General features: G+C 39.8%; 1 protein-coding gene across 4 annotated transcripts in view; it reads right to left on the bottom strand.

Moving 5' to 3' along the window:
- The window catches only part of LOC124049070 (phosphatidylserine decarboxylase proenzyme, mitochondrial-like), a 39,920-nt gene extending 25,479 nt beyond the window's left edge, over window positions 1-14,441 (bottom strand). The window contains exons 1-3 of one of the 4 annotated variants that reach the window (XM_046370402.1): window positions 14,324-14,441; window positions 9,861-9,931; window positions 4,752-4,927 (exon numbers count right to left, since the gene is read on the bottom strand). In XM_046370402.1, the coding sequence (XP_046226358.1) occupies window positions 4,752-4,927; window positions 9,861-9,931; window positions 14,324-14,421 (345 nt within the window). In that variant the 5' untranslated portion in view covers window positions 14,422-14,441. Of the gene's footprint in view, window positions 1-4,751; window positions 4,928-9,860; window positions 9,932-13,177; window positions 13,268-14,323 lie in introns of those variants that run through there. The other 3 variants (XM_046370403.1, XM_046370404.1, XM_046370400.1) reach the window with 3 other exon arrangements.
- Between the last annotated feature and the right edge of the window lie 275 nt (window positions 14,442-14,716).

Below are 14,716 nucleotides of genomic sequence, written 5' to 3'. Positions count from 1 at the left end.
ATATTTTATTCAATTCCTCATATAATCTCTGCTCAGGCTGTAGCTCTCCAGAGTCATCCTTCAGGCTAACCATAGCAGACTTGCTGACTTTTGTCTGACAAAAATCACAATTTCAGTAGTTCTTCAAAAGTAGATCAGGCATACTTTTAACACGGCTAAATAACAACTATCAATCAATTACATGTACTGTCGTGTAGAGACCTAAACAACCACTCCTTATTCCCCTTGTGTCGATCTATCACTCTTCCTCTGCCCCACAGGCTTGCCCAGAAAGAACCAATGAGAACAGGCACAATGGATTCTGGTCATTGTAGTTAATTGCCATCTTTCGGCGCTTAACTATGATGAGTTGGGACAACATATCCCAGAGACAAATCTCTATAAAGAAACAGCACAAATGGTGCGTTGAGCACACAAAAAAACATGGAATTCAAATACTTGGACTTCAGTCAGTTATTTAAAAAATAAAATAAACCAACATTTTGGTTAATTGCTCAGCACTAATATAAGGTGAGTGTGTGTGTGTCTTCATAGTCACGGTGGGAAGTTGAGATGCCATGATGACAATGCTGACCTTGACAGTGACCAGGGGACCTTGCCAAGTCACTTTCTGATAGTTGCATGTTTTATTGGACAGTTCAAAAGGGGGGTGCGACCAAAAGTCCACCACGTTGACAGTTCCATGCTTATTTACAATATAGCGAGACAAAAACTTCAACTTAAGTCTGGGAAATTCCCTAACCCAACACCCAAACTAGCCAATGAGCTTCCATTTGCACTGTGACAGAACCTCACCCCACACTCAATTCATTGCAAAGCCCTATTGAGAAAGTCTGCATACCAGTCCCCCAAAGGGTACACATCAAAATAGGCAAGTATTTATTACAGTACTGCCGTATAAATATTCACCCTTTTGTAGCTAAAGCAAATAAGCCCACCAATCTGTTCATTTACATAAGATTAGTTCCTTTATATACAGAAGTGAAAGTTTACAGGGGTATTTTGTCAAGTACGATTATGTCAAAAGAAATTCTCTGTGGGTCACAGTAGTATAACAGTATAAAAGAGACTATGGTGTACAAACAACAGCACTGATTCTACAGAGGGAGAGAGGATAGAAATGGCATAGACATTTTTACAGGGTTGGGGGAGATTCCATTTATTTTCTGTATGTTATTTGGTTAATGAATGTACATAAAATTAAGAGAAGACAATTTGAATTGATGCCTTCTGTGCTTTTTTCAATTCTCATACGGTCCCATGGTATCTGTAAAATTACATAATTATGTGCCAGTGGCACAAGTCCTCGACCAGGGGTCCAAATCACATTCAGCTGTGGGACGATTTTTCCTTGAGCAGATGGTCGGAACATAGGTATAAATCATTTGTACACTGCAAATCGACTGCAAGAAACCGAAACAGATATAGTATGAGAAAAACAGAATACTTTCAAACCAGGAATACTTTGGTACATGATCATATATGCCCAGAACTTGACTTATATATATATATATATTTAAATTTAACTAGGCAAGTCAGTTAAGAACAAATTCTTAAATACAATAGACTGCCTACACCGTCCAAACCTGGACGACGCTGGGCCAATTGTGTGCCGCCTTATGGGACTCCCAATCACGGCCGGTTTATATTTAGGTGCAGGAGCTCCACAATACTTTTGAGATGATATTCTATAAGATGAGCAGGAGCTCAAGCACTAGAAAATGTGAGCTGTCGGTACTTTGCCCCAGTGAGCTCCTGCCCATGTCAAGCACTGCATATGCCTATTTATGCGTGGGAATACTTGTGAACAGATTTCCTAAATAAAGAAAAAGCACTGAGCTCATTTCCTGGTGATATTACAATCATGTCCAAGAACAAAAATGCTAATTTTGTAAAGTATTATTTTATTTAACTTATTTTTTGCTCAGAAAACTTGGGGGGCCCCAAATTAAAATCACTAGCAGGCCAAATTCGGGAACCCTGTTTTAGACTCTACAAAGTCATGATTTAGCCTATATCACTTAAACCTTTTCCCTTAGGCATTCAACATGGACCTTACAGGCTACCACCTGACCTCAAAACATACACAGTGCCAACACCTGCAAATGCAGGGCTTTCCCCATGATAATTAGTGCTAGCATAGAGCTCTATATTGCTTCATATATAGGTTACACAGGGCTCTACAGTGCAACCATTTTACTCGCATGTGCCCCTAAAAGACTCCCAGTGATTTGATAGATACTGTAAGACCAAGTCAAAGACTAACACATGTATGGTAAGATGATTACACTACAGAAATAGAGGGGAAAAGTCACAGAAATGGCATGAAAAACAGGCGTACGCTTGGTCCTTCTGATCGGTCTGATCTTATGGTTGTTGGTTATCTGCAATGACATCACCTATTTTGACACTTGGCAGTCTCCCATGTTAAATAGCCTAAACAAACAATAGGCTACGTGGAGCTTGTTGCGCTTACTACCATGACACACCGACATTGGGCCTGTCGGGATTACTCCTATGACACTAACACTACGTACACTTAAAATATCACTATTCCAACAAAATCCCACGGAATGAGCCTCCGTATCACTTCTGGAATAAGTTTGCTAATCCAGCTGTTCCAAACGAGTTTGATTAGGTCAACAACTTGTAAGGCATTAGAGACAAAGGGATAGACCAAATAAGCCTAGTTCTGCACTCAAACAAAATTGACAGAATGAAAATGTAGCACTAAAACTAACGAAGACAACATATCGGGCATAATTTCAAGCTATGATTTACAGAAGTCCAGAGAGGACAGATTAATTTATGGCTGCAGGGGCAGTATTGAGTAGTTTGGATGAAAAGGTGCCCATTGTAAACGGCCAGCTCCTCAGTCTCAGTTGCTAATATATGCATAATATTATTAGTATTGGATAGAAAACACTGAAGTTTCTAAAACTGTTAGAATTATGTCTGTGAGTATAACAGAACTCATATGGCATGCAAAAACCTGAGAAATTCCACTGTCTGTTTTTTTTCTGGGGGTGGCAGATCTTCAACCAAGCTCTCAATGAAATTACAGCGAGATATGAGTTTTCACTTCTCACGCCTTCCACTAGATGTCAACAGTCAATAGAACTTTGTCTGATGACTAATGTGAATGGGGGGGGGGGGAAATCGAATGACAGGAAATGGTCACCATTGCCACGAGTTGACCATGCATTCACTATGCGCGTTCACAGGGGAAGCACCTGCGTTCCACCGCTCATTTGAAGTCATTCTAATTCTCCGGTTGGAACGTTATTCAAAACAACATTCTAAAGATTGATTCAGTACATCGTTTGACATGTTTCTACTGACTGTTACGGAACTTTTGGACATTGTCACGTTATAGTGGACAAGCTTTGTGACTTTGGAATTGTTTACCAAACGCGCAAACCAAAGTAGCTAATTGGACATAAACAAAGGACATTTTCGAACAAATCCAGCATTTATTGTGGACCTGGCATTCCTAGGAATGCATTTTGATGAAGTTCATGTATTTTCTGGTTTCTGTCGACTCCAACATGGCGGCTAATTTGGCTTCTGTTCTGAGCGCCGTCTCAGATTATTGCATGTGTTGCTTTTTCCGTAAAAAATATTTTGAAATCTGACACAGCGGTTGCATTAAGGAGAGGTATATCTATAATTCCATGTGTATAACTTGTATTATCATCTATGATGAGTATTTCTGTTGAAACGATGTGGCTATGCAAAATCACTTTATGTTTTTGGAACTAGTGAATCCAATGTAAACTAAGATTGTTTGATATAAATATTAACTTTATTAAACAAAACATGAATGCATTGTGTAACAGGAAGTCCTATGAGTGTCATCTGATGAAGATAAAATGAATCACTAACCTTGAATTATCTTTATTTCTGGTTTTTGTGAATGCTATATTTCACTGGAAATTGGCTGTGCTTATTGTGGTTTGGTGGAGACCTAACATAATCGTTTGTAGTGCTTTCGCTGAAAAGCCTATTTGAAATCAGACACTTTGGTGGGATTAACAACGAGAATAGCTTTAAAATGATAAAAAACACATGTATGTTTTAGGAATTGGAATTATGAGATTTCTGTGGTTTGAATTGGGCGCCCTCTATTTTCACTGGTAGTTGTCATATCGATCCTGTTACCGGGATTGCAGGCATAACAAGTTAATAAATAAAAAATATCACGACAGGTGTGCTCTAAACAAAGTCTTAGATCTTTGTAGTCTTACTGCCTCTGATGCACTACGACATTGCTGTCAATCTATCGTTAACTTCTTGGTGACAGGGGGCAGTATTTTCACATCCGGATGAAATGCATGCCCAAATTCAACTGCCTGCTACTCATCCCCAGAAGATAAGATATGCATATTATTAGATTATTATTATTAGATTTGGATAGAAAACAATTCCATTATTTTACTTTTAGATGTGTGTGTATTGTTATGAATTGTTAGATATTACTGCAGTGTTGGAGCTAGGAACACCAGCATTTCACTACACCCGTATACTAACATCTGCTAAATAGGTGTGTGTGACCAATAAAATTAAATTATACCGGGTGTGGATTTTCCTTCGATTAGGCTTTTTAAATTCAAATCAGTAAATAGTGGGCTGAACTAGTGTTGACGGCAAGCATAAGAATGTGATATTGTTCTCCATAATACCCATCCTGCTACCTGGGACCATGACTAGATCCAAAGATACAGTAGATTGAAACCAGAAGTTCTCCCTACCTGGGTTTCATTGGCGATGCGTGGAGGCACCTCGATACCAATCTTTGTTAGCTCCCGGTCCTTGTAGTGGCCGTACTGGTCGTATCCCATGTAGCCTCCACCTGTGGCGATGAGGAGAGGAAAGGGCCTGATGCGAGCCTGAAGGCCGAGAGAGGCTGCATTGAACCGCTGTCGCCCTGCACCATGCATATAACACAAGGGTAATATTACGAACAGTTACAGTTCTTTCCATAACAGGTCTTGCATATTCAGTATTTTATTTGATTTATTTGACCTTTAACTAGGCAAGTCAGTTAAGAACAAATTCTTATTTTCAATGACGGCCTACAGTGGGTTAACTGCCTGTTCAGGGGCAGAACGACAGATTTGTACCTTGCCAGCTCGGGGGTTTGAACTTGCAACCTTCACGGTTACTAGCCCAACGCTCTAACCACTAGGCTACCCTGCCGCCCCAGTCAGAAGTTTGGTCACACCTACTCATTCAAGGGTTTTTCTTTATTTTTTAAAACTATTTTCTACATTGTAGAATAATAGCGAAGACATCAAAACTATGAACACATATGGAATCATGTAGTACCCCACCCCCCCAAAAAAGTGTTAAACAAATCAAAATAGAATTCATATTTTTTATTCTTCAGAAGTAGTCACCCTTTGCCTTGACAGCTCTGCACACTCATGGCATTCTCTCAACCAGCATCACGAGGTAGTCACCTGGAATGTATTTCAATTAACAGGTGTGCCTTCTTAAAAGTTAATTTGTGGAATTTCTTTCCTTAATGCGTTTTGAGCCAATCAGTGTTGTTGTGACACGGTAGGGGTGGGTATACAGAAGATAGCCCTATTTGGTAAAAGACGAAGTCCATATTATGGCAAGACCAGCTCAAATAAGCAAAGAGAAACAACAGTCCATCATTCCTTTAAGATATGGTCAGTCAATCCGGAACATTTCAAGAACTGCAGTCGCAAAAACCATCAGGCGCTATGATAAAACTGGCTCTCATGAGGGCCGCCACAGGAAAGGAAGACCCAGAATTACCTCTGCTGCAGAGGATACGTTCATTAGAATTACCAGCCTCAGAAATTACAGCCCAAATAAATGTTTCACAGAGTTCGAGTAACAGACACATCTCAACTGTTCAGTGGAGACTGCATGAAATCAGGCCTTCATGGTCAAATTGCTGCAAAGAAACCACTACTAAAAGGACACCAATAATAAGAAGAGACTTGCTTGGGCCAAGAAACATGAGCAATGGACATTAGACCAGTGGAAATCTGTCCTTTGGTCTGATGAGGCCAAATGTGACATTTTTGGTTCCAACCGCCGTGTCTCTGTGAGATGCAGAGTAGGTGAACAGATGATCTCCGCATGTGTGGTTCCCACGTGAAGAATGGAGGTGGTGTGATGGTGCTTTGCTGGTGAAACTGTGTGCTTTATTTAGAATTCAAGGCACACTTAACCAGCATGGCTACCACAGCATTCTGCAGCGATATGCCATCCCATCTGATTTGCTCTGAGTGGGACTATCATTTGTTTTTCAACAGGTCAATGACCCAACACACCTCCAGGCTGTGTGAGGGGTATTTGACCAAGAAGAAGAGTGATGGAGTGCTGCGTCAGATGACCTGACCTCCACAATCACCCAACCCAATTGAGATGGTTTGGGATGAATTGGACCGTAGAGTGAAGGAAAATAGGGCCCTATGATTTCCGTGATGCGGAAAATGCGGACGGAATATTAATGCAATAACCTAAATTATTTCAAAATTGTCAAATTAGACGAGTATACCTAAAGCTGTTTTTGATTGGGTTGTGAATGCATGTGACCATTACTTCACATCACAACTTAGTGGTCACTTTGAGAAACATGTCAAAGAGGCCATTTGAGACGGCCAAGTTGTCTCATTCATTATATATATATAAGACTTTATTATTTTATTTTTTTAAATTTAAATTTGACCTTAAACCCTAAATTCAGAGCAGAGCAATACCCAAAGGACTACGAGTTAGGCGATAAGCTGTTCTGCAAATTCTGTAAACATACTATTGATTTGACCAGTAAAAATGTGTCATGACCACTTAAAGTCTAAAGCCCATGTGAAGGACAAGGAAAAGCACCGAGTTAGCCAGAGCATGCCTCTTCAAATGACCATTACTAGTGCAAGTGCATCAGCAGATTCAAGACGATAATTTATTCAGGACTCTGTGGCTGTGTGCGCCAAGTCTGACATCCCCTTAGAAAAGCTAAGAAAGCTACAGCAGTTTCTAGTGAAGCATTGCAAACAGGGAGGAGCGTTGCCCGAAAATGAGAGCAGCCTCCATCAAACTCACCTGCCCCGTGTGTTTGACCAACATGACTGCCGTTCTACAGAAGAAGTTTGCGGTGGTTGTTGACGAGACAACAGAGGCAAGTGATTCTAAAAATCGTCATTGGCGCTCTGGATAAGAGTGTCTGCTAAATGACTTAAATGTAAATGTAAATGTTACCAGCCTATTTATATATCGTTGCAATAGCCTACATTTACATTCTGCAATGTGAACTGTCCGTATGCAAATTGTGATATTCCAAACAACGAGATATCGTGGTGAAATATAGCGATGCATAATGTCAGCAGCTATCTGCCTCTCCATCTAGCCAATTATCGCTGTATAGTGTTTACACTTGAAATGTAAATAACTTATTCACAATATTATTTTAGGTTAAAACATAATTAAAGCTATTCCGTATCTTTCATTGCAGGTGTAGAAAACCAGTACTTTCCGGTGGATGTCATTTTCATGGACCGATGCAACTACTCAACTTTTCCCAAGCTATACTAGCCTCCCTCCACAGCAACGATCTGAACCTGAATGATGCCTGGGCTTTGGTCACAGATGATGCCTCCTACTGCCTCAGGGCATTCAGAACCTCCTCGTAAGGAGTGATGCCCAACAGTGCCCATGTAACCGGTCTCTGCCATGTCATCAATCTGGTGGGTGAGACCTGGCAACACTACAAATACTTCTCTGAAGTTGTGACATGGAAAGAGAAGATGGGTGAGCTTCCTCATTATGAAGGAGTTTGTGCAGGCCAAGGCTCCTCCTGAAGCAGTGAGCTCCAGATGGAATAGCTGGTTTGAGGCAGTGAAGTACCATGCAGAGCATGTTCATCCGTACAGAGAGTTTTTGTTGGCAGAAAAGTTATCATCCCAGGCAGTCACAAACATCCTCAGCCAGCTGGAAACGGAGAAGGTTGCTGCATTTTACCTAGATTCTTGCATGACTTAAAAAAAAATGTATAATGAAACACTTAGTAGAACGCTGTATTGAAGCACTTGACTTGATTTAAAAAAAATAGTGCACTGTTATGTTGCATCATCTTATTCAATTGTTGACGTTTAATTCATTCATATGAATAGACATTCTTTCTGATGATAAAATTAGTGTAAATCGTAAAACACAGAATTCAGAAAATTAAAAAAAAAAAATTTAAAAAAGAATTTGGAAAAGACTAAAACTGATTTCAAAGGGCCATAGGAAAAGCAGCCAACATGTGCTCAGCATATGTGGGAACGCCTTCAAGACTGTTGGAAAAGCGAGAGAATGCCAAGAGTGTGCAAAGTTGTCATCAAGGCAAAGGGTGGCTACTATGAAAAATCTAAAATATTTTGATTTGTTTAACACTTTTTTTGGTTACCACGATTCCATGTGTTATTTCATATTTTTGATGTCTTCACTATTATTCTACAATGCAGAAAACAGTACAAATAAAGAAAATCCCTTGAATGAGTAGTCTGTAACGGCGTTCGTCTGTTGAAAGAAGAGAGTCGGACCGAAATGCAGCGTGTAGGTTACTCATGACTTTAATGAAAGAATCGCGGTACATGAAATAACTGAAACTAAATACAAAAACAACAGAACGGAACGTGAAACTAATTACAGCCTATCTGGTGACTACAACACAGAGACAGGAACAAACACCCACAAAATACAAAGTGAAAGTCAGGCTGTCTAAAAACGGTTCCCAATCAGAGACAACGCGAAGCACCTGACTCTAATTGAGAATCGCCTCAGGCAGCCAAGCCTATACCACACCCCTAATCAGCCGCGATCCCAAATACTATAAACCCCAATATGAAAACAACATATAAACCCATGTCACACCCTGGCCAACCCAAACACATAACAAAAACACAAAATACAATGACCAAGGCGTGACATAGTCAAATTTTTGACTGGTACTGTATATATATTTTTTAATCATAATTCCTATTGTAGCTAAATGTTCACGCCATAGAACCGGGTAGACTAATTACTGAGTTGAGACAATGGCCTAGGCTACTCGCTGGATAGTGTGATAGAGTTGACTCACAAATTATGTAATTATTTGTGTCTGAAAGTTTTAACTGATAATGTACTGGCCAGAATGAGAGAAGCTCTAATACGAACAATTAATAAACCAGTGTTTTGGCAATCCCACAGCCCAGGGTGGTTGCGCCAAACGTAGAATAATATCTAGGCCTAACAAGTTATGTCTCGATTTTTTTTGCATCAATGCACACTGAAACCATTGTGGTGTAATCAGAGGTGTAGCAGAGGGTAAATGATTACCAACCTTTTTTTATTTTGCACAAGCATTTACACACATTTGTTACCCACTACATTACTGCGTGTAATCCTTTAGCGCATAATTTAAGACTCAAATGTCTTGTAAAATACAAAAAATAAATGGCTTTGTCAAAAGAATACAACAATAGCAACTGATTGATACACCTACTAAGGCCATTGGAATGTTCAGTAAATTGGTACTACAATTTTCACCTCAGTTTCTGAATTTGCTACACTGGTGTCAGAGGATAGATGGTGCCCCTGTGACGCCATTGGAGTAATGTACTTGTAAGGGTCTTTAAGGTGTTTTAAAGAGAGTTTAAGTGATACAGGATAGCAGTAATGTCACCTTACTTTTGGTTAACACACTACTTACTACCACTGAGCATGTTCATCTTATTAGCACAGAGACTACTGGGAATGTAGTCAAAGAGTGTTTGACAGCCCCAGTTACAACCATGTTGGTTGTAAAAGCCTGGATCTTGTCTGGGACTGTTGTGTGAGGATGTCAGTGTGAAACTTACCACTGGATAATGAACACCATGGCCCTGGATGAAACTGTCCAGCTCCTTGTGCTCTGAACCGGAGCCAGCCACTGCAGGCAGACAGAAGAAGCACATACTCTAGTTATATATTTCAATAACTATCCCAATACCACATTAAGAGATCGGAGCTACAATATACAGTACCGGTCAAAAGTTTAGACACCTACTCAAAGGTTTTTCTTTATTTTTTACTATTTTCTACATTGTAGAATAATAGTGAAGACATCAAAACTACGGAATAACACATATGGAATCATGTAGTAACGAAAAAAAAAGAAAAAAAAGTGTTCAACAAATCAAAATATTTTAGATTATTCAAAGTAACCACCCTTTGCCTTGACAGCTTTGCATTCTTGGCATTCCCTCAACCAGCTTCACGAGGAATGCTTTTCCAACAGTCTTGAAGGTGTTCCCACATGCTGAGCACGTGTTGGCAGCTTTTTGTTCATTCTGCAGTCCAACACAACCCAAACCATCTCAATTGGGTTGAGGTCAGATGATTGTGGAGGCCAGGTCATCTGATGCAGCACTCCATCACTCTCCTTGGTCAAATAACCCTTACACAGTCTGGAGGAGTGTTGAGTCATTGTCCTGTTGAAAAACAAACGATAGTCCCACTAAGCGCAAACCAGATGGGATGGCGTATCACTACAGAATGCTGTGGTAGCCATGCTGGTTATAAGTGTGCAATGAATTCTAAATAAATCACACAGTTTCACCAGCAAAGCACCACCACACCTCCTCCTCCATGCTTCACAGTGGGAACCACACATGCAGAGATTATCCGTTCACATGCTCTGCGTCTCACAAAGACACAGTGGTTGGAAACAAAAATCTCAAATTTGGACTCATCAGACCAAAGGACAAATTTCCACTGGTTGAATGTCCATTGCTCAAGCAAGTCTCTTCTTATTGGTGTCCTTTAGTAGTGGTTTCTTTGCAGCAATTTGACCATGAAGGCATGATTTCACGCAGTCTCCTTGGAACAGTTGATGTTGAGATTGGAGCTGCACAATATATCGGAGCATATATTGGAATCAGACGATATTTGCTAAAAATGACATCGGCCCGATGTCTAGTTTAACGGCAATGTGCATAACCGATGTCAAAGCTGACGTACCTACATTATATACAGTGGGGAGAACAAGTATTTGATAACCTGCAACATTGGCAGGTTTTCGTACTTACAAAGCATGTAGAGGTCTGTAATTTTTATCATAGGTACTAGAGGTCGACCGATTATGATTTTTCAGCGCTGATACCGATACCGATTATTGGAGGACCAAAAAAGCAGATGCCTATTAAAATCGGCCATTTTTTTAAAATTTGTAATAATGACAATTACAACAATACTGAATGAACACTTATTTTAACTTAATACATCAATAGAAATCAATTTAGCCTCAAGTAAATAATGAAACATGTTCAATTTCATTTAAATAATGCAAAAACAAAGTGTTGGAGAAGAAAGTAAAAGTACAATATGTGCTATGTAAGAAAGCTAACGTTTCAGTTCCTTGCTCAGAACATGAGAACATATGAAAGCTGGTGGTTCCTTTTAACATGAGTCTTCAATATTCCCAGGTAAGAAGTTTTAGGTTGTAGTTATTATAGGAATTATAGGACTATTTCCCTCTATACCATTTGTATTTCATTAACCTTTGACTATTGGATGTTCTTATAGACACTTTAGTATTGCCAGTGTAACAGTATAGCTTCCGTCCCTCTCCTCGCTCCTCCCTGGGCTCGAACCAGGAACACATCGATAACAGCCACCCTCGAAGCAGCGTTACCCATGCAGAGCAAGGGGAACAACTACTCCAAGTCTCAGAGCGAGTGACGTTTGAAACGCTATTAGCGCGCACCCCTGCTGTTTGAATGAATGCTTACAAGCCTGCTGGTGCCTACCATCGCTCAGTCAGACTGCTCTATCAAATCATAGACTTAATTATAACATAATAACACACAGAAATACGAGCCTTAGGTCATTAATATGGTCCAGTCCGGAAACTATCATTTCGAAAACAAAACATTTACTCTTTCAGTGAAATACGGTACCATTCTGTATTTTATCTAATGTATGGCATCCCTAAGTCTAAATATTGCTGTTACATTGTACAACCTTCAATATTATGTTATAATTACATAAAATTCTGGTAAATTAGTTTGCAATGAGCCAGGCAGCCCAAACTGTTGCATATACCCTGACTCTGCGTGCAATGAATGTAAGAGAAGTGACACAATTTCACCTGCTTAATATTGCCTGCTAACCTGGATTTCTTTTAGCTAAATATGCAGGTTTAAAAATATATACTTCTGTGTATTGATTTTAAGAAAGGCATTGATGTTTATGTTTAGGTACATGTTGGAGCAACGACAGTCCTTTTCTGCAAATGCGCACCGCATCGATTATATGCAACGCAGGACACGCTAGATAAACTAGTAATATCATCAACCATGTGTAGTTATAACTAATGATTATGATTGATTAATAGTTTTTTATAAGATAATTTTAATGCTAGCTAGCCATCTAACTTGGCTTCTTACTGCATTCGCGTAACAGGCAGGCTCCTCATGAGGTAGGTGGTTAGTGCATTGGACTAGTTAACCGTAAGGTTGCAAGATTGAATCCCCGAGCTGACAAGGTAAAAATTTGTCGTTCTGCCCCTGAACAAGGCAGTTAACCCACCGTTCCTAGGCCGTCATTGAAAATAAGAGTGTGTTCTTAACTGAGTTGCCTGGTTATATAAAGGTTTTTAAAAATGTAATTAAAACAAACGTTAAAAAAAGTCAAAATCGGCATCCAAAAATACCGATTTCCGATTGTTATGAAAACATGAAATCGGCCATTCCGATTAATCGGTCTACCTCTAGTCTTGATACAACATTTTGAACAGATATGCAATGGATCATTGGATCAGTCTAAAACAGTTCAAATTTTTGCGCCAAAAGTACTTTCATATTTTTCCTGCCAGCATGTTCGCCAAACTACTAAACTGTTAGTGGCACTGTCATAATGCAGAATCATGACATAGTAGGTGGGGTTGTAAACAACACAAATATTACTGACTAGTAGTAACGTTAAATATAAAATGTTATTGACACGAGTGACAAGACATTGGCATCATAAGAGCTAGGTAACTAATGCTAGCCGCAAGAACTTTAGCAAACCGGTGTTCATTTTCTCCCATCAACACAATTATATTATTACTCTTCCAATGGTGTGTAGCCACCATGCATTGGAATAGCAACATAATTCTGACAAATAAACGTTTACAAGCAAATTACAACATTACCTGCTAATTTTCCTCGCTGTCAGTGGCAGCTGATTACAGCACAACTTTCCGAAGGACGCTGCCATCTTGTGAGTGTGTAGAACAATCGTTTAAACAACCAATCAGAACTCGGTATTGAGGAAAGCTTCTTCGTCTTCGCAAGACGAATATTAATCCTTGCTGGAGGTCTTTGTCGCCACCTAAAGGATTGTAATACTATAACACTGTGTCTGATTGTGCCAAAGAGTATGGCAAAGATTTGTATAACTAACCCAAGATAGAACACAGACTGTTGTTTCCTATGGGAACTAATTAATCATAGCGGGCAGAACGAGCAAGAAGGTGGGCAGAGCCAAGCACGAGCTATTGGGGCGTTCTAGCATGTATTGGCATATTTCCGTTAGGGAACGCATACTCTGTGAGGTGCGCGTGTGCCATTTCTTAATTCGCCCTTGCATTCCTTCTGAACAACGACATTTTTTCAAACTTTGACAAAGGGTAAAGTCTACAAAACTTAGTCCACTCTACTCATAACGTATTTTAGTTTTTGAAACAGAAAACTGTATTTAGATGAAATGTTTAATCGATGGGGAAAATTTGCAGAATGAGGGGCAAAATCCATTTTGCTCTATCTCACTACACATCCGATTAACATCCGGTCACATCCGGATAAATATCTTGTCTCATTGTTCTAAATTTGAGTGTGGGTTGTGGCGAGATTTACAATTGAAATACCGCGGGAGTTTTGACTTCCTGGAGTATTATGTTGCTATGATGATAGCTTCCAAAAGTTAGGACCTTTGGCGATGGTAGAAAATATGCTTTTATTTATAGACTGTATATTGGTTTGCTCATTCATCTGTGATGACAGTTAGTATTCATAAGGATACGTCATAACGATGCAAGCTAAGGTTACATTTATGCTTATTTATAAAACCCTTTTAGGCCTCACTCCCCCTTATCTGAGATACCTACTGCAGCCCTCATTCTCCACCCGTTCGAACTGACAGTCACATTCTGTTAAAGGTCCCCAAAACCCACACATCCCTGGGTCGGTCGTCTTTTCAGTTCGATGCAGCTAGCGACTGGAATGAGCTGCAAAAAAGAAAGCACTCAAACTGTTGTCTCCATCTCTTCATTCAAAGACTCAATCATGGACACTCTTACTGACAGTTGTGGCTGCTTCGCGTGATGTATTGGTATCTCTTCCTTCTTGCACCTTTGAGCTGTTTGTGCCCAATGTTTGTACTATGTTGTGTTTTCATGTGTTGCTGCCATGCTATGTTCTTAGGTGTCTCTCTTGTCGTGATGTGTGTTTTACCCTATATTTTATTTTAAATCCCGGCCCCCGTAGGAGGCATTTTGCCTTCTGATAGGCCGTCATTGTTAATAAGAATTAGTTGTTAATGGACTTGCCTAGTTAAATCAAAAGAAATAAAAGGATGTCACCGTGGAATGCCAATCAGCTAACATCACTGTCCTCGGGAAGCACCATAGCGTTGGTATTGTACTTGTACGGAGGTGCTTACCAACTTTAAGTGCGTCAACATGGCAGATGTA

This window comes from Oncorhynchus gorbuscha, linkage group LG11 (genome assembly GCF_021184085.1).
Source record: "Oncorhynchus gorbuscha isolate QuinsamMale2020 ecotype Even-year linkage group LG11, OgorEven_v1.0, whole genome shotgun sequence".
NCBI classification, from domain to species: Eukaryota; Metazoa; Chordata; class Actinopteri; order Salmoniformes; family Salmonidae; genus Oncorhynchus; species Oncorhynchus gorbuscha.
Note: the sequence above shows the minus strand (reverse complement) of the source record. Positions and strands in the feature narration are given on the sequence as shown.